Genomic DNA, 21,583 nt, shown 5'->3' on the forward strand with positions numbered 1-21,583 from the left:
AAAGTCATGGCGGTAGGACACTGGTAGTTCAGCAGCTTCAGAATACAGACTCTCAACCAGACTAGTGTAAAAAGCGTCTGTGGCCAAACAGATGCCACGATGGTGGGTAGTGTTGAGACGGCGTATGAGGGATGGATATGCAGACACATAAACAAAGCACCCATAGTCAAGTTTCAAATGGACAAGGCACCGGTACAAACGGAGGAGGGTGGTTCAATCAGCACCCCAAGAACTGCCATTGAGGGCACATATGACATTGAGGAACCGCATACAGTGGGCTGCCAGTTGAGAGACATGGAAGGACCAAGAGTGTTTCCTACTGAGCATGAGCCACAGGAATTTCCTACTTCAACAAACGACAGGGCAATAGGCCCAAAATGTAAAGATGGTGGGAGAAACCAATTGTGGCACCAGAAATTCATACACACGGTTTTGTCAGTGGAAAAGCGAAAGTCACTGTCAATGATCCAGGAGTAAAGACGATCAAGACATCGCTGAAGACACCACTCACTGAGACAGGTCCATGGAGAACTGCAATAGATGGCAAAATCATCATCAAAAAGGGAGCCAGTGATACCCAGGGGGAGACAGGCCATTATAGGGCTAACGGAGATAGCAAAGAGGACAACGCTCAGGACAGAACCCTGAGGCACACCGTTTTCCTGGATAAAGGTGTCTCAGAAGGCAGAACTGAAATGCATCTTGAAAACTTGGTCTTTTAAAAATGCCTGAAGGGAACAGGGCAGGCGACCATGGATGCCCCACGTATAAAGAGTATGGAGGATACCAGTTCTCCAGCAGGTGTCATAGGCCTTCTCCAAATCGAAAAACTGTAGCCACAGTCTGGGATTTCCGTAGAAAACCATTCATGAGTGGACAAAGTAATGAGATGGTCAACTGCAGAACGCCGCACTCTAAATCCACACTGTGCACTTGTCAGCAAATTGCAAGACTCGAGCCACCACACTAACTGGTCATGAATCATACATTCCATCACCTTGCAAACACAGCTGGTAAGAGAGATGGGGCTGTAGCTAGAAGGAAGGTTTTTGTCCTTACTGGGCTTTGGTATGGCTATGACTGAGGCTTCACATCAGCGTCTGGGAGATGCGCCCTCTGCCCAAATGCAGTTGTATGTGTTAAGCAGAAAGTGACTGTCTGCAAGAGAAAGGTGCTGCAACATCTGAATACGGATGGCGTCTGGCCCTGGGGTGGAGGATCGGTATGAACTGAGAGCATGATCTAGCTCCCTCATAGTAAAGGTGGCATTGTAGCACTCACAATTTGGAGAAGAGAAGGGTATCACCCGAGCCTCCTCTGCTCATTTCCTATGGAGGAAGGCAGGGTGCTTGTGAGAAGAGCTCGAAACTTCCGCAAAATGGTGGACCAAGATGTCTGCGATTGTAATAGGGTCCACGATGACATTGTTTGCTACTCTCAGGCCAGAAATTGGGGAATGGATTTTGGTCCCAGAGAGCCATCGGAGGATGGCCCACACAACAGAGGAAGGGTTGGAACTGTTAAGAGAACTAGTGAACGAAATACTATCCTGAAGAACATGACGATACTTTGCACACAACTGTTTACAATGAATGCAGTTTGCCATTGTAGGATGATTGTTAAAAATGCAGAGAGCATGTCTCCCTTCGTAAATTGCGTTGTGGCATGCCTCAGTCCACCAAGGGACTAGGAAACGACGTGGTGAAGAGGAAGTGTGAGGAATGGAATGTTCTGCAGCAGTAAGGATAACATTTGTAAGATATTCCACGGTCATCACAATTGGGGAAATGTTGTTCTTTGGAGGTCACCAGGGAGGAGCAAAGCTGCCACTCAGCCTCAGTAAGCTGCCATTTGGGCATGCACATGGATGGGGTAGTAGTCTGCGAATGGATAGCACACAGGAAATGGTCGCTTGAGTAGGTGTCGGGAAGAATGGACCACTCAGGAAGCTGGGCAGGGCAGAACGATAGGTCCAAATGGGAATAGGCGTATGAGGAGCTGGAAAGGGAAATGGGTGCTCCAGTGTTAAGGCAAAAGAGATTAAGTTTGTTAAGAAGGTCAGCCAAGAAGGCACCTCTCTGACAGGTCCTGGAAGAAAGTAGAAATGGGAGAGGTACCTGCCCAATAAGCTGAAGGAAGTTGCCCTGGTGACATCGAATTGTGGAGGGACATTAACGGTACATAGGGAAAAGTCAGGCGGAGAAAGAAAAGGCAAACTGCAACAGTTTGAAGAAGGGTAGTCAGGGAGATGGGTTTACTATGAATGTCATCCCATACGAGCAGCATGACACCCCCGTAAGATGGGATGCCGACCTCAGGAGGAAGGTCAAAATGAATCGGTAAGAAATGTGAAAGCTCAAAGCGGTCATGAGGGCGCAATTTCATTTTCTGAATGGGGTTTCTACATGCTGAATCAGTCCTCCTATAATCAGTTCTTTTTCGATTTCTTCACATTTTTTATGCAACCATATTGCCTTGGCTTCCCTGCACTTCTTATTTATTTCATTCCTAAGAGCTTGTATTTCAGTATTCCTGAATTTATGTGAACATTTTTGTACTTCCTTCTTTCATCAATAAACAGAAGTTTTTCTTTTGTTATCCATGGTTTTTTTGCAGTTGCCTTCTTTGTACCTATGTTTTTCTTTCCAACTTCTTTGACTGCTGAACTGCCTACTGAGCTACTCCTTATCACAGTATTTATAGTCAGAGAGAATTCAAAGCCTCTCTCTTCTTCAATCCTTAATTCTTCCGTATCCCACTTCTTTGCGTACTGAATCCACCTGACTAGTTTTTTAAACTTCAGCCTACCCCACTAGTAAATTATGATCTGAGTTTATATCTGCTCCTAAGTATGCCTTATAATCCAATATCTGATTTCAGAGTCTCCACCTGACCACAATGTAATCCAGCTGAAACCTTACCATATCTCCTGGTCTTTGCCAAGTACGCCTCGTCCTCTTGTGATTCTTACACAAAGTATTCACTATTACTAGCTGAAATTCGTTGCGGAACTCTCTCATTCCTAGTGTCAGCTCATATTCTCCCATAACCCTTTCTTCTACTCCATCTCCTACAACCAAACTCCAATCCCCCACAACTATTAGATTTTCATCTCCCTTTATGTACTAAATTACCTGTCAATACCCTCATATACCTTCCCTATCTCTTCATCTCCAGCTTGCGACATCGGCATTTATACCTAACTAACATTGTCGGTGTTGGATTACTGTCTACTATGATGAGTACAACACTATCACTGAATTGTTCACAGTCGCACAATCAGGAATACTAGTCTTCTTTCCATTTCACTTCACTGCCCCTACCATCTCTCACATTTTCTAGCTTCCCTAACATGTTCAAGCTTCAAACATTCCATGCCCTGACTTTTAGAATGTTATCCTTTTGTTGTTTGTTCAATCTTTTCCTCATGGTCACCTCCCCCTTGGCGGTCCCCTCCCGAAGATCCAAATGGGGGACTATTCCGGAATGTTTTGCCAGTGGAGAGATTATCATGACTCTTTTCAATTACAGACAACATGTACTGTGGATACACCTTGTGTGTCTTTAATGAAGTGGTTTCCATTGACTTCTGCATCCCCATGTCATTGATCGTTGCTGGTTATTCCGCCTTAAGGGGCAGTTTCCCACCACAAGGGCAAGTGAATGCCCTGAACCTGTGCCTGCCCCTGCACCCTCTTCAACTAGGCTGCTGGCAGAATAAGGGCGACTTCTAATGCCAATGCTGAAGATTTTTTATTCAGAATTTAAGTGGTAGTGGGATTCAAACCTAAGATCGAGGATGTTTTGATTAGTAATCAAAGATACTATCCCCAGACCACAGTGTTCCCTTCTTATTTTATTACGATGATCATTTCTTCCTATGTAGGTGGGTGCCAACAAAATATTTTCACGCACTGAGGAAAAAGTTGGTGATTGAAATTTCATCAGAAGCACCTGCCGCAGCGAAAAATATCTTTGTTTTAATGAACGACTCTGCAGTTCACGTGTCTTATCCATGACACAAACCCCCTTATTTTGTGATACTACAAAACAAGCTACCCTTCTTTGAACTTTTTTGATGTCCTCCATCACTACTATCTGATGCGGATCCCACACCACATAGCAATACTCCAGAAGAGGGCAGGCAAGCTTAGTTTAAGCAGCAACACCTGTTACATTCTGACTATACATTCTGTCACATTCTGACAATAAATCACACTCTTAGTTTGCTTCCCGCAACATTACCTAAGTGATCATTCACATATTCGTAAATTTAATGCTTAAGTATTTAGTTAAGTGATTTATCGCATAACCGAAATTTAGCGGATTTGTTTTAGTACTCAGGTGGAAACAAATTTTTACATGACCATAAATGACAGCATCATCTGCAAACAATGTAAGATGGCTCCTCAGATTGTCTCCTAAATTCTTTATGTAGATCAGGAACAACAGAGGGCCTGTAACACTTCCTTGGGGATGCCAGATATTACTTCTGTTTTACTCACTGACACACTGCGAATTATTCGAAATGTGACCTTCCTGACAGGAAATCATGAATACAGCCACACAACTGAGATGATACTCTATAGGTGGATAATTTAGTTAGAAGTTGCTTGGGAGGAATGGTGTCAAAAGCTTTCTGGAAACCTAAAAATATGCTATGGATTGTAAGGCAAAATTTTTTAAGCAAATTTTTAAAGAAAAGTTTTAGCATTTTAATTATCAGATTGCAAAGCCAGCCTAAAAAATTATTAGTTTATAAAACGGAACTGACTTTTAAAATTCCTGAAAATTGTTGTCTCAACTTTCTCCTCCTCCTCCTCCTCTTCCCTTACCGAGCAAGTTGGCGCAGTGGCTAGCACACTGGACTCGCATTCGGCAGGATGACGGTTCAATCTCGCGACAGCCATCCTCATTTAGGTTTTCCGCGATTTCCCTAAATCACTCCAGGCAAATGCCGGGATGGTTTCTGTGAAAGGGCATGGTCAACTTCCTTTCTCTTCCTTCCCTAATCCGATGAGACCAATGACCTCACTGTCTGGTCTACTGCCCTAAAAACAACCCAACCCAACCCAACCTTCTTCCCTTTTCATGGTCACTATTGTCCTCTTCATATATAAGATGGTCTTCACAGCAATTGAGAGCATTTCTTATGCCACACTTTTTTAAAGATTTAACAATAATGTCTTCTCTCATTCTAGACCTCTACTGTTTTATCCACCGATACATTTGTTTGATTGCTGGTCTTTTAAAGCTCCCTTCAGCGTGAATTCATTCTAGTTTTCATCCACCATCCATTTGTTCCATTCCTCTCGTATTCCCTTTAAATGGTTTATTTATTGTGACATCAAGAGGCTGAAATTGAGAAGTCAAGTCCTCCCAGAATAACGGTACACACTGTATTTCTCTGTCTCAATTTCTCTTTCACAGAATTTTTCAATCGACTATTAACTTGATCTGGCACAAGAAGAGAACTCTTCTTCAATAAAACACCTTTCTTTCTCTCCCAGCCTCTGTTAATCCATAATTTCATACCAATCTCATCCATTTAATCTTTGTCACGTACATAAACAACAACACCCGATGGTATTTCGGAAGGTTTTGGCATTGTTTTGCACTCGAAAATAATCACTAGAATAAGTTTAGTATCATCAGCACAAAATGGAAGGACAGTACTGTAGTGCATTTTTTCAAGCACGTTTCCTGGCAACAGTTCTGTTACTCGGCACATCAAATGTCAGGGAGTTTCGTCCATATTCATTATTTGGCTTGGTTCCACAATGGATTTCTTTCAAAGCTGAATAATAAAGTGATGGAAAGAAATTTTAAATTCATACTCCTGTCACATTTTCTGAGATACTTTGGTTTTGGTTCTCATGTGAAGTCCATGACCTTCGCAACCAACCAACTTCATCCTTAAAGTCTGTTAAGTTCCGCTATAGCATTAGCTTACAAGTGTGTATTTGAATCACTTTCATATTAATTTCAATGCTAGTTTGATAGTGTCCTTGAATCTATTTCAATGCATCATCTTCTGGTTTTGGCCATTTTGCATTCAGTCCTCGATTTGCACATTTAGTCCTAGCAATTTTTTTTCAATTTTTCTTTACTAGCCTCCCAATAATGAATGGTTTTTTTCTGCTGATGGAAGGCCGAAATGCCGCGCAGCTGCTCTGTATCCATGTTGATCTGCATATGCTTTTACTTTCAATTTATAGCTTGCATCATATGAATACCTTTTTTTCCATTACAAAACCAGCTGCTAACAAAAGTATTGTACTGTTAGTAATAACATATATCACTTTCAATTCAAGTTCACTTGTACCATAGACTACAATGATGCACCATAGGCCAGACAGTGTTCTGGGCTTGTGATGGCAGTATGGGAGGGAGACAGTGTTAGCAAGCTTGTGAATCCCTGCAACTCATGTTCGTTGCAGTGGTGCAGTGCTGCTGCCACTTGAATCCGATGCTGCCGGATAGAGATAGGTTTCCCACGGCATCAGCTATATGGCTAATTTCAAGACTGGAGGGACTTTTAAATCTAACAATGGTCATTTTTATATTAATTTTGAGTATAAGACACAGATTAATTTTGGAGGCAATTTGGCACTTTATTGTGACATTTTTGAAAACTGCTTATTGAAGAACATTCTCACTGAATCTGAATAATTTTGTTCGGTTCTTTACATGTACAGATATTTTTATGACGGAGTATTGTAACCACTGGCTGGTAGCACACAGGGGTAAAAATACCCTTTGCTTACAGTTCCAAGGAAACCAATTTTAATGCACATAAACTACCAATGCTCAGTTTCAAAAGCAAAGTGCAGCAAGACTACACATAATCGTAGTACTGAAATACGATATGGGATTTAAGTCACATGATATTGTTTGCTGTGGGCTGCCTACCTGTCTAGTAGTATAATCAACACCACAATTACCATAATAAAGTGTGTATCTAAGATTATCCTTTTTTACTGTCTTACATAGTACACTGCACAGAACATTCACATTAACTCTTTGACACACACACCAAATGCATGTGAGGCACATTCTGTTACAAATAAGACAAGGGAGACAACTATTAAATACTCAGATACAGCACCTTAAACAATGTAGTTTTGACATTACCCAGTATAATTAGTGAAGCCTCAGGGAACAAATTTCTTTGAATCTTAAAGCACTTCCACTTCTGCAACCCAGAAAGCTGTGTCAAAAGTCACTTACTGAACTAATAAGACATTATGCACAATAAGGTGAATATTGTTTTATGAAAACCTGATTATGAATTATCTGATTTAATAGTTAAATAAATTATTTAGTGTTCAGGCTGCTGTATTAAAATAAAGAAAATATGCACTCTTTATGTAAAATCTCTCTAAACGTATCTCATTCTACTGTAGCGGCATACCACAACTAAAAGAAGTATATCAAATACATGAGTAGATTCATCAATTCCACTTGTCAAATTCCAATCAAAATATATGTAAAGATATCTAAGTAGCTGACAGCAATTCCGTTTCAGTACAAGAATAAAACAATAATGAAGAATAAGAAGCTCAACATGAGTAGATGTAAGAACTAAAATTGTCACAGTGTCTTTGCATTCATAATTTCTTCTCATGATTTACAATGTTATTGAATCAGAACAATTCCACTGACTTATTATTAAACAAAGATGATTTGGGGGAACAAACATGACAACAGTTCTGCATTAAGTACGTATACTTTCATTAAAGATGAGCTTAAATAGCTCAAACATATTTTTAACTAACTCTCGTTTAGTTTGCTCATTTTGATTATAAAATTGTGATGTTTCACATCTCCATTATGAGTAAAAACTCATAAGGCAACATGTCCCAAAACAAACTTGAAAAATCTTGAACATAAATGAGTCATCAAGAGTAAGTAGTAGATTCTATGGAAAGAGGATCACCGTTCTTCAATATTTTTGTGGCATATTTCATTATACAAAAGCTGTGAGTAAGTTTACATTTAACTCACCAAACTTATGTTTGGTATGCTAATACAAGTATATTACTGAGTTGAAATGCTTAAACTCTCAGCAGTTTTCAAATGTGTCCAAACTGAAACAGGGAAAACTTAGCTTAAGAGAGATCATTGTCACAGTAAACACCCCCCCCCCCCCTCCCCACATTTGTGTGTTATTTTGTACATCTTTTACAAACAACTAATATGAATGTGCCATCAAAAATGGGGAACCAAACAAAAACATCCTTTAAAAAGCAATGTTAAGTGAATACTGTTATACTGATTTTGTTTTGGGGAAAAATATTTAAACTATGTCTCCCATTTACCTGCAAATGAAACTTCTAATCCAATTTGGAACAGGTCTTATGTAATAAGGACAGTAAATGTCACTCTTTACTAAGGCCACCTGCTCTTGTCCAATTTGGAATAGGTCTTAATTTACTGAGGTCAAGTACATAGTCTGATGGGTAGGATACTGACTACCAATGCAGAGGTTGCAGCTTCAATTCCTGGGTCATCTCAAATATTGATGTGATGGAGAACTCTGGAACGGAATACACTTGGTCTCTTGTGGCAAAACAAGAAAGTAAGGAAGAAATTAATACACAAGCTGCCAAAGTGGCATAAAATCAAAAAGCTTTCAGCAGGCTGGGAGACAGACAACATTTATTTGTTGATTCTCTATGCAACACACAACATAACAATTAAGTTGCATGAAACACACACACACACACACACACACACTCGAATGAGACTACAAAGCAGGAACTTAATGAACTTGAAACAGCATCAACTGACAGTAAGGAACAATTTCATGTTACAAAAATACAGAAATGCCCTGTAGGAGTCCAACAGCACCAAGCCCTGTCTTTTCCAGCACACTAAAAAAAAAAAAAAAAAAAAAAAAACCAACCAACCTTGAAAACTATATAAACTTGCAACATTGCATGTGACCGAAAAATCTAACTGAACATCAGTAAAACACCTATTATTCAAGGAACAAAAAATAAAACAAAAGTTTAAGCACAGTAACTCACCTACATCTTACCATATACAAGGCACAAAGGAGTATAATGATAGATACATCGTATTCACCCAGATTTCTGTTTCTTGTTGCATTTTTGTTACTGAAGTTTTATTTGGGACCCCAACCATGAAGAAATTGTATGGTGTACATACTAATAGATAAATGAGGATTCAATGCTGTTGTAAATAAACAATAAGAAGTATCAAATATTTCAAAGCCATGACACAGCATTTTAAATTACTGCTGTCAAATCTCTTCTAAATAAATTCAACAAAAAATAAAAACAATAATTAACAAATTTAAAAAACTGAACCAATATTGAGAAATTAATTAATGTCATGATATCATGCTGGTGGAATACTTTCGTACCATATTCAATGCCATCAAAGAAAACAACATCTACGCATCCATTTTACTAACCTCCTCCTTGCAAATTCATGATGGAGACTAATATTAAAGTAATGTTACATATTTTACACCCACTCATGCAGATTGGTCACATTTTCTCAGTCTAAAATTTCTATTAGGAAATTTTTCTTGTAATCACTGACCCTGCGGACTGGACTTGACATTGCCAGTGGAGTGGGTACACCAATCGCTTTAATTCGCTGCTGCATTGTAGGACTAGGACCCTGTGGTCTAACAGCAGGTGATTGTGATGGTTGCTGCTCTGGTGACAATGGGTCAGGTGTATGACTTCGTGACTGGGACACCTCCATCCCTCTGCAAGATAACAGCTTGTAGGTAATGTATGTAGAAATCACCCAAAATAGTATTTTTGAGACAGTAATGATTATTTCCAATAAAAGCACAATGATAGGAGGAGGAGGAGGAGGAAATACAGAGGAACAGGTACACAAGGGGACAGATTCATATACGATTATAAATGGGTAAGGAAAATGTATAAGGGAATGTACAAAACAGTAGAGGGGCCGGCACATGTGGGCAGCAGAACAGGTGACAGGCTGAGAGATGGGGAAGGGGACAGGTGACAGGCTAAGAGACAGGGACAGGTGACAGGCAATATGCAGAGGATGGGTAGACATCAGGCAAGTGGGTTAATGGTGGACGGAGACTGGAGAGTGGCAGCCAAAGTAGGGTGGACAGAACAAGGTGATCAAAAGGTGACGGGATCACCGAAGGCCGGAATCAATTTGGAAGGGATTAGATAACAAAGGAGACGGGAGATATCAGGGCAACAAAGGTGGGGTGCAGCATCACGAGGGAGAGGGGGATACCAGGATTATACAGGATCACAAAATGGGGGGCCAGTATCACAGCGGAGCGAAAAATCACAGGGATGAGGAAGGATCACAAAATGGAGGAGCAGCACCATAAAGGAAAGTAGCAGGATCTGAACGATGGTGGTGGGCTGGACCACAAAACAGCAAGCAAGGATCTCAAGGGGGTGGAGATGCAACAGAAAGGGCAGCGGGGTGGGGGGGGGGGGATAACAGAGTTTGTATTATGAAAGAGAGGGGCCGGGGCCAGAGAGGGCCGGGCGCGCAGCCGGGGCCGGGGGCAGAGAGGGCCGGGCGCGCAGCCGGGGCCGGGGGCAGAGAGGGGCGGGCGCGCAGCCGGGGCCGGGGGCAGAGAGGGGCGGGCGCGCAGCCGGGGCCGGGGGCAGAGAGGGGCGGGCGCGCAGCCGGGGCCGGGGGCAGAGAGGGGCGGGCGCGCAGCCGGGGCCGGGGGCAGAGAGGGGCGGGCGCGCAGCCGGGGCCGGGGGCAGAGAGGGGCGGGCGCGCAGCCGGGGCCGGGGGCAGAGAGGGGCGTGCGCGCAGCCGGGGCCGGGGGCAGAGAGGGGCGGGCGCGCAGCCGGGGCCGGGGGCAGAGAGGGGCGGGCGCGCAGCCGGGGCCGGGGGCAGAGAGGGGCGGGCGCGCAGCCGGGGCCGGGGGCAGAGAGGGGCGGGCGCGCAGCCGGGGCCGGGGGCAGAGAGGGGCGGGCGCGCAGCCGGGGCCGGGGGCAGAGAGGGGCGGGCGCGCAGCCGGGGCCGGGGGCAGAGAGGGGCGGGCGCGCAGCCGGGGCCGGGGGCAGAGAGGGGCGGGCGCGCAGCCGGGGCCGGGGGCAGAGAGGGGCGGGCGCGCAGCCGGGGCCGGGGGCAGAGAGGGGCGGGCGCGCAGCCGGGGCCGGGGGCAGAGAGGGGCGGGCGCGCAGCCGGGGCCGGGGGCAGAGAGGGGCGGGGCGCGCAGCCGGGGCCGGGGGCAGAGAGGGGGCGGGCGCGCAGCCGGGGCCGGGGGCAGAGAGGGGCGGGCGCGCAGCCGGGGCCGGGGGCAGAGAGGGGCGGGCGCGCAGCCGGGGCCGGGGGCACAGAGGGGCGGGCGCGCATCCGGGGCCGGGGGCACAGAGGGGCGGGCGCGCATCCGGGGCCGGGGGCACAGAGGGGCGGGCGCGCATCCGGGGCCGGGGGCACAGAGGGGCGGGCGCGCTGCCGGGGCCGGGGGCAGAGAGGGGCGGGCGCGCTGCCGGGGCCGGGGGCAGAGAGGGGCGGGCGCGCTGCCGGGGCCGGGGGCAGAGAGGGGCGGGCGCGCTGCCGGGGCCGGGGGCAGAGAGGGGCGGGCGCGCTGCCGGGGCCGGGGGCAGAGAGGGGCGGGCGCGCTGCCGGGGCCAGGGGCAGAGAGGGGCGGGCGCGCTGCCGGGGCCAGGGGCAGAGAGGGGCGGGCGCGCTGCCGGGGCCAGGGGCAGAGAGGGGCGGGCGCGCTGCCGGGGCCAGGGGCAGAGAGGGGCGGGCGCGCTGCCGGGGCCAGGGGCAGAGAGGGGCGGGCGCGCTGCCGGGGCCAGGGGCAGAGAGGGGCGGGCGCGCTGCCGGGGCCAGGGGCAGAGTGGGGCGGGCGCGCTGCCGGGGCCAGGGGCAGAGAGGGGCGGGCGCGCTGCCGGGGCCAGGGGCAGAGGCAGAGAGGGGCGGGCGCGCTGCCGGGGCCAGGGGCAGAGGCAGAGAGGGGCGGGCGCGCTGCCGGGGCCAGAGGCAGAGGCAGAGAGGGGCGGGCGCGCTGCCGGGGCCAGGGGCAGAGGCAGAGAGGGGCGGGGCGCGCTGCCGGGGCCAGGGGCAGAGGCAGAGAGGGGCGGGCGCGCTGCCGGGGCCAGGGGCAGAGGCAGAGAGGGGCGGGCGCGCTGCCGGGGCCAGGGGCAGAGGCAGAGAGGGGCGGGCGCGCTGCCGTGGCCAGGGGCAGAGAGGGGCGGGCGCGCTGCCGGGGCCAGGGGCAGAGGCAGAGAGGGGCGGGCGCGCTGCCGGGGCCAGGGGCAGAGGCAGAGAGGGGCGGGCGCGCTGCCGGGGCCAGGGGCAGAGGCAGAGAGGGGCGGGCGCGCTGCCGGGGCCAGGGGCAGAGAGGGGCGGGCGCGCTGCCGGGGCCAGGGGCAGAGAGGGGCGGGCGCGCTGCCGGGGCCAGGGGCAGAGAGGGGCGGGGCGCGCTGCCGGGGCCAGGGGCAGAGAGGGTCGGGCGCGCTGCCGGGGCCAGGGGCAGAGAGGGGCGGGTGCACTGCCGGGGCCAGGGGCAGAGAGGGGCGGGCGCGCAGCCGGGGCCGGGGGCAGAGAGGGGCGGGCGCACATCCAGGGGCAAGGGCAAGTAGCAGACATGGAGGTGAGGGGAGAGGCAGAGGAATGCAGGTAGGCATTAAGTAGAAACTGGCAGGAAAAAAGCTGAAAGTAGTCTGTACATATTGGATACTATCGAAAAGATCAAATTACTCTGCCATCCCTATGATTAGCACATGGATAGTTGAGGTGGTTGTGTTGTTATACTGCATTGGAACAACTGCTGTAACAATAATCTTGTACCTTGGTCTTGGATGAGGACTTCCACGACTATAGGGTCCTCTATGTTGTTGTTGTTGTTGCTGCTGCTGCTGAACCTGTTGCTGCAAATGGCTTGGTTTCCTTGGTGATTCTCCAGTGTCAACAGGAGGCAGGAAAAAGTTATTTTTTGAACCATGCCTTTGCAGAGGTGGTGTAGGTTCACAATCCTGTGACTGTGATGCTGTGGGCTCCATGTCTGTGTCAGAACCTTCACCTCGTCCTGGCGACAACTGGAACATACATAACACTGTTACTGCACAAGAAGATTATTACGTTTTGCCATCAGCTGAAAGACCATTCATGACAGTGTAATACCTAATGCTATTAATGATTCACAAAGTTGCAGAATTTAGTCATTGCCATTTGTAGAAATTCAGCCATTGCCCAATAACGTCTTCTGCTAATATTTCAGCTGTATATGGGTAAATGGATAACATATAGGGGAAAATATAACACATAGGAGTAGAGGTATGTGCTGCCATAACCCCCTTCTTTCTGGAGAATGTCGTGTCACAAATTCAGGTCAACATAGAAACTTCATGACGATTGACTTATCAATTGTGATGTTGGTTTTAATGTCGACAAAAATGTGAAATCCAGCATTTGCTCGAGTTACCTCACATTGACTATGGTACTGTTACCCTGTCAACCAGAATTCATGACACAACATCCTCCACAGAGGGCATCAAACTAACATTAATCACTGTCGCCCATATGATATTTGTTCCAACTATGTTTATTCATGAATGCATGTGCTATTGACTCATATTACCAGTATATAAGGCAGATGGGAAAGCTTTTTCATCCATCTTTGTTGACCTGTTCAACCTGTTGCTGCAAATGATTCCATTTCCTTGGCAACTCTCCAGTGTCAACAGGAGGTTGGAAAAAAATATTTTTTTAACTATACCTTTGCATGTGGAAAATATAACACACAGGAGCAGAGATACATGCTATCACAACCCCCTTGCTGAACAGCTTACAGTTGAAATATTACAGGAGGACCAAGTTTGGCTACCGCTCAATTCATGTTATTTTATGGCCCAAGTAAAAGGCCAAGAATCAGGGTTTTGCAATGTTATGTTACATACTTTGCCAGAGTGTTAGGCCTAAAACAAAAGTATCACTTTTTTCTTTTCTTCCTACTGTTACTTTGTAGTATTACTGGCATTACATTATGTTCTGTGATCAACAAATATCTGCTGTTTTATTCTTAAATTAACATTCGTGCGTGTGCTGATCTGATAAATTAAGTGCATCTATGCATCACCTAGCCAGAGAAACAAACAAACACACACACACACACACACACACACACACACACACACATTTACAGAAACATTATGTATACACAAACAGCTGAAGTATATACAACGCTGAATAGCTGATACAAAAGAGCAAACACATCAACATACCCACAGTAGCCACATTCAAATTGTTCGCCATCGCATCCATGTACACCAATATTCCCACCATCAACATCACCAAACTATGATTATAACAAATTCCTAAACTCCACATAAAAGAAATAACAAACACTCCAAAATTCATCAAAGAGCAAAACTCTCTCTCATTTAACAACGACTGCTACCCGCAACAGGCTGGGCTCCCCATAGGATCACCAATCAGTGGACTCATCATCATCATCATCATCATCATCATCATCATCATCTTAAATCGCACTGGGAACAAAATGTACGACCACAGTAAAAGCCAGACTCAACAGAATAATATTCTGGCATTATTACATGGACTAAATCTAATGTGTTCTAAATGAAAACCATGAAGTATACAACTACTCCACTATGACAAACACAGACAGCCCTCAGATAAAATTCCCCATAGAATCAAGAAAGGTCAAAAAGCTAAATTTCTTAGATATAACAATACACAGACACAACAACCAACATCAGTTTCCCATATTCAGAAAGCCTACAAGCAACATCAAAACCATACATCGAAACTCAAATCACCCAATTACCCATGAAGAATCTAATTTCCAACACGTTATGCAGGTTGAATAAAACAACACTGAATGAGGACTACAAAAATGAGCCACAAATAACAAAACAAACAGCTGTTGAAAATGGACAAAATAACAAACATGATGGATTAAATGACAAAATTAAAAGAAAAACTAAAGACACCCAAAACACAGCAGCCACCACCAACACACAACAATAAGAACACAATGAAAACACACACAACACATTTGAACAAGAAACATCCACAAAACAAACAAATGGCACACATTCACGTACAACAACAAAGCAGCTCACAAGATAGGCAACATACCCAAAATACAAAGTCTGAAAATAGCCTACAGAACAAACAACTTTAGATAAAAGCAACTGGTGGCAACCAACACCAACACAGAAAAACAAAACACATCTGGAATCTATCAACTCACATATCAAGACTGCAACTCAATTTACACTGTTCAATCACATTAATAAGAACACTTGTCAAAAGCCTGAATAACCATTTTTTGGAATGCAGACCACTGCGAGGCATGTGGGAAAAGTGTCAATGAGGTTGAGGTTCTGGAAAGTACTGACAGGGATGTGAAGCCATGCAGATTCCAGTGCAATGGCCAGCTACACTGTGTCTCAATTGAGGATCCAGGGCACAAACAGGCTGACTGAGATGGTCCCACAGATTCTCAATTGGGTTTAAATCCAGGAGTATGGTGGCCAGGGGAGTACGGTGAACTCCTCCTCATGCTCTTCGAACACCCGTGTTTTTGACAAAGGCCGCCTTATTGGCCAAAAGCTAACATTTCGACAGTCTTTTTGTTGTGCCTTTCTGCAACTCAGCGTCTCATCTATATGGTGAGTATCAACTATCTTTTTCATTACATTGTTACGTATTATTTGAAAGAGAACAAATGAATCCATCGAAGATGGAGAAACTTGTATGAAACATATTCCGGTATTAAAACAAGAAACATCTGTCTTTGCTCAAGGCAAAACCACGTTTCTGTATTGTGTATTACAAAACAAACACAGAGAAAATGAGTGTGTCAACCACAAGACGATTACCTTATTACATTACTTAAAGTTCTACATTTATTTTACATCTATTTGCTATCAAAATCTAATCAAAGTAACACACAGAAAAAATCATTCCAAAATAAATTAAAGCAATATATTACACAGCAAAAGTAGAAATACTTCAAACACAAAGTTTCTCACTCAAACGAACTCATTTCCTGAATACCAATCTCTTACAAACAATTGACACTACAGACATTTCCCAGAGCACAAAAGACCTCAGAATTCATTTACTAATTGTGAGAGATTGCTATGCATTTAAAAGATATGTACACATACAAGGCAAAATGCTGGCCATTTACGGGACTGTAACTGACTACTTACTTTTAGAATGAAATTTTCACTCAGCATCGTATGTGGGTGCTGATATGAAACAACTGCTGATATACACAAATTCCTGCACCAAAGTTAGATTGATTACAGGTAAATATAGACACTTTTAGGATTTTGTTTGTGGATACCTTTATTACTCTCAAATTGGAATGGGCTGTTCACGACATAATCCATCAGGAATTCATGTAATGTCAGGCTGTGATTAACAATCCCAGCTGCTTAAATGAGAGCCTGCAAGATGTAAACTGTGGACCCCACGCATCATTCTAATTACTATCTTTTGTGTAATGAATACTTCATTCCTAACATTCCTAAGTAAGGAGTTTCATTAGAATATTATCTTGTGAGACTTAGATAAATGCAAACAGGATAAATACGAATGACTAATAAGTTATCTTATATCTCATAAGAGTTCCACAGCTTTCTTCAGTTGCAAGGGTAACATGTTAGAAATTTTTTTGGCAGCTTCATCAAGAAAAGAGCTGGACAGAGGACTTCTTGGAAAATAAATAAATAAAAAGGGGGGTTGGGGGGGGGGGGGGGGGCTGTTATACTGCATGTAGATTCACCGAGATGTAGAACTGACTTCGAGTATGACCCAGGGAAGCATTTTGGGTCTCATCCTGCTCATGTTATTTATATATAACCTGGCAGACAGTATTAACAGTACACTCTTTTTTTCAGATATAATTATTTTTAATGAAGTACTATCTGAAAAAATCTGCACAAACATCCAATCAGATAGTGATAACGTTTCAAAGTGGGTACAAGACAGGTAACTTGTTTTAAATGTTCAGAAATGTAAAAATCTGCACGAACATCCAGTCAGATCTTGATAAGGTTTCAAAGTGGGTACCAGACAGGTAACTTGCTTTAAATGTTCAGAAACGTAAAAATCTGCACGAACATCCAGTTAGATCTTGATAAGGTTTCAAAGTGGGTACGAGACTGGAATCTAGCTTGCCACAATTTCTGGGGATAGGAAATACAATCACATAGGCTCAGTCTTATGTAAAACAAGTGGCGAACTTTAATCCATTACTAGGATACTGGGAAAGTGCAGTAAGTTTGCAAAGTAAATTGCCTACAAAACACTTGTGTGATTCATCCAAGAATACTGTGGAAGTTTTTGAAACTACCAGAGGATAATCATATACAAAAGAAGGGCAGCATGACTGGTCACAAGTTTGTCTTACCTGTGACAGAGCATCACAGAAATGCAGAAAAACCTCAACTGGGAGACACTTGAAGACAACAATTAACTATCATATGAAACCCTACTCTTGAAGCTTGAAGAACCAGTATTAAATGCATAGGAATATAATATTCCTCTTTGGACTGCAAAGACAAGACTGTGCACAAAGTTATTTAAACAGTAATTCTTCCACACACCATATACGAATGGGACAAGAAGAAACCTACACAGTGGTACAATAAGAACTAGCCGCTGAGAAGCACATCATGTTGACTGTAGAATATAGATGGAGATGCACATGGACAACTGCACAAACATGATATAATCTTACCAGATCACACAGGTCACTTCTTCACTACATATGCAAACAACTATCACTGTTTTACAAAACTTTTAAACAGTTCTCAATGCGAGTATGTAATTTTCTGTTGACTGTAAGCAAAGAATTTACTTTCCTTTACATCAATATAAAATTGATACTGCTGCAAATACTGTAAAAACTATAAACAGAAAAGCCAACAAATTGAAGTTATCACACATAACATAGTTCAAACAACATTATAAATGCTGGAACACAGCACCTCTGCAGCATTTCAGGACATTACATCAATGACAGACTGAATGATATCATTTCGTCACAGATGCTGCCATGGGAGGGATTGAAGCCCACATTTACTGTTCTGTATTTATTGTGCAGTTTTGACTATGAAACCATTTTCAAATGGACATACTTGCATTAAAGCCAAAGCATTTATCAAATTGGATAATGATAATATATAAGATGTTGGCTTAGGTGGAATGTTATGTCACTGTTGTTCGAGGTGTCATGTCTCAAATTGTGAAGCCCTGATATGCCCCGAGTTTTACCATACTGTGCTTAGATGAGTGCTTGCACTCTAACCTAGATATTCCATTTTGACTGGTTGTACTAGACATTCATTTCAAAATGATTTCACAGCCAAAACAGCACATTAATGAAAGCAAAATAAGGCAGAATGTTTAATGATTTGTGGTGACTCTGGATTATTACAGCCAAAATAATGAAACTAATCCACACAAAAATTGTTTTATTTACTTATTTATTTATTTAATTATTTAAATCTAGCTTTCAGATTACGTGGGCCACTGTATACACTGAAATACAAGTGGTTTTTATACCTGGCTTTTATAGCCGAGCTAATAAAATAGCATTTATCAAAAAAATGTAATTTAATACCCTGCAGGGGAGAGTTACTGGACTGTTACAACAACATTTTGGCCTTACTGTTTATGATATTAGGCATATTACAGATCAAGTCTCCAAATCCAGATTTTGTATCAACTTATTCGCATCATGTACCTGCATAGCTTTCAATGTTCACTCACAGTATTTATGTTGACGGATGTTACAATCTCATGGAGTATCAAAAGTGTGGGCCAAACCAGGATTCTAACCTGGAACCCCCCCTTCCAGGAGCAGTTCTCTTACTGCCTGAATGGATAGTTTTTTTGAAATGAACTTGGCTGAACTTCAAAAAAAGTAAGACAAAAGTAATTAGAGGGTGTTGTAATCATGTTCAAAATGAACAAAGGTCCAGATTCTGATGGAATCCATATCAAATTCCACACAGAGTTGCTTCTCCTTTAACCATAATATACAGATGCTACAAACAAACAATTGTGCCCAGAAGGTGGAAGAAAGTGCAGTTAAAATCTGTATACAATAAACATAAAAGAAATGATACACAAAACTACCAGGCAATATTTTTGGCATCCATCTGTTGCAGGAGCACACAACAAATTCTAAGCTCAAAATAATGATGTTTGTCAAAGATAATGATCTGCTCAACACAAAACATGGATTCTGTAAGCATCTGTCATTTGAAACCCAACTCTCACTTTTCTCACATTGCATTCCATGGATTAAGGCAGTCAGGTAGATGCAGTATTATTTATTTTCAGAAAGTGTGACTGAAAACCATACCAATACTTAATGCAAGTACAATCAGGAAATGAAATTTGTGACTGGATTGATTTCTTGGTAGGGATAATTCATATGTTATGTTGGATGGAGATTCATAGACAGATGTAGAAGTAACTTCAGGCTTGTGCCACAGAAGTGTGTTGAAACCCTTTCTGTCCATATTAATGTTCTGACAGAGAATACTGACAGCAACCTCAAACTTTTTTGCAAACAACGACATTATCTACAATGAAGTAGTGTCTGAAAAAAATCTGCACAAATATCCAAATGTTGTAGGACGGGCAATTTGCTTCAGTTGTTCAAAAAATGTAAAATTGTGAACTTCACAAAATTTGAAATAATAATATTCTATGGCTAAAAGATCAGCAAGTCAACTAGAATCAATCACATAATATAAATAATTGAGCACATTAATTTGTAGGGAAATAAAATGGAATTATCACACAAGCTCAATTGCAGGTAAATCATATGGCAGATTTTGGTTCAGCGGAAAAATACTTGTAAAATGCGATCTGTCTACAAAGGAGATTGCTTATAAAACATCTGTGCAACCCATGCTCGAGTGTTTGGGACACACACCAGATAAGACAGTGCAAATGCTCATACAGTTCTTTGGCCTACCAGATAGCACTATGGAAATGCTGAAAAACTTTTTGTCTAATCCCATCAGATAAACTAATGGATCAAAAAATGTTGTTATGTGTGCATTAACTGAGGTTGTTAGGTGTGACATGGGAGAATACGTCTGCTGGTGTCAGGTCTCATGGCAAAATAAATGTAACAGATTTAAGGACTGCTGTGGACTACCACAGTTTCACTTGTCAACCAGCTGTGATGTTTACAGCATGCTCTCCAAGTATCTATTGATGAAGACCTTGCGCTAAGTGGTTTTCTCCTGGACTGTGATTTGGACTTCGGTTTGTTACGTACCCTTGACATGTGACTAGCTCATGGATTTGCCTGTCTGCCTAATGTGGTACTATCTTTGTTTTTGGTGAATGAAATTACAACATATGAGTGCACAAAGAGTTTGATTCACATTGAAGTGCTTCCCTGTTTAACCTATGAACAGTGTTCTCCTTCACTAAAGTGAGAATTACTCAGCAGACTTCCAGAGTACTGCATTGGTGAAGAGATATCCAAATCCACTGTTTTTCATTTTGTACTTTTCCAAGAGTGATGGGAACCATTGTTTCTGTGATTTATTTGTATATAATTTGTGCACTCCATAATGCAGACACTTGGCACCTCCTTGTGCACTTATTTAAATCACCACTGCCCAGGCAGAGAATACACCACTGAGAACTGTGCATATCTCTTTGTAGAATCAATGAGGCCACTGACCAACAATTAGGGTAAACATTAAAACAAATAGTGTACTTACATTCAAATACCTTTGCATAAGCATAACAATACACTGTGTGATTTTTTTGAAACTCTGCAGGGTAGACTGTTTCCACCATCATTTCACTCAAATACTGGCAGGATTGATGCTCTGGGGACGGGTCATGAGTCATGCTTGCGTAGCTAAGTCAATAGGACACTTGCCCCCGAAGACGAAAGTCCCAAGTTCAAGCCTCGGTCCGGCATACAGTTTTAATCTGTCAGGAAGTTTATATCGGCACACACACTGCTGCAGAGTGAAAATTTCATGTTCACAAATGAACCACTGTCATCACCAAAACTATTGCCACTCTCTTTTTCACTTAGACATTCCTCTTAAAAGTTCTACAATCTCTTCCGCAGAAAGGACTGTGCATGAAGAACTGGCCATTGCGTTCCTACTAACTTGAACATAATAATTACAACATTTCTCTCAATACAACTGCTACAGTTGACACAGAGTTAACACAGGCTTCCCTAGATGGTAGTACTATGCAGTGTTGATGTCTAGTACAGTCAGATTTGAGAATGTAGCATAAGACACCTATGAAAAATTTGAGGCCCAACACTGGAGTGGAGAATAAAATTTGCAATGCTGAGTGCCATTCACTGTTTTAATGGAAAGGGTTAATAAAATCTGTATTGCTGAAGAAAATTTATAACAGTAGCAATGAGAATTTTTTGGAGCTGCAATTCACCCCTAGCCACAGAATAACATCTCGGGCAATATTTCTGAGTGTTTTAACCACAACAAACAAGTAGTTTTTCGACTCTGGTGATGACAACTCTAGCAGCAGCACAAGTTCACACAGAAGCTAATGTATCCAGAATTGTTTCTGGCAT

At 43.5% G+C, this 21,583-nt stretch overlaps 1 protein-coding gene across 2 annotated transcripts in view; it reads right to left on the reverse strand.

The window, feature by feature from the left end:
* Positions 1-21,583, reverse strand: part of LOC126412862 (palmitoyltransferase ZDHHC8) — a 290,461-nt gene that overhangs the window by 37,394 nt on the left and 231,484 nt on the right. For both annotated transcript variants that reach the window (XM_050082741.1, XM_050082732.1), the window contains exons 7-8: positions 12,796-13,043; positions 9,574-9,745 (exon numbers count right to left, since the gene is read on the reverse strand). In XM_050082741.1, coding sequence (XP_049938698.1) covers positions 9,574-9,745; positions 12,796-13,043 — 420 coding nt within the window. The remainder of the gene's footprint in view (positions 1-9,573; positions 9,746-12,795; positions 13,044-21,583) is intronic.

This window comes from Schistocerca serialis, chromosome 1 (genome assembly GCF_023864345.2).
Source record: "Schistocerca serialis cubense isolate TAMUIC-IGC-003099 chromosome 1, iqSchSeri2.2, whole genome shotgun sequence".
Taxonomy (NCBI): Eukaryota; Metazoa; Arthropoda; class Insecta; order Orthoptera; family Acrididae; genus Schistocerca; species Schistocerca serialis.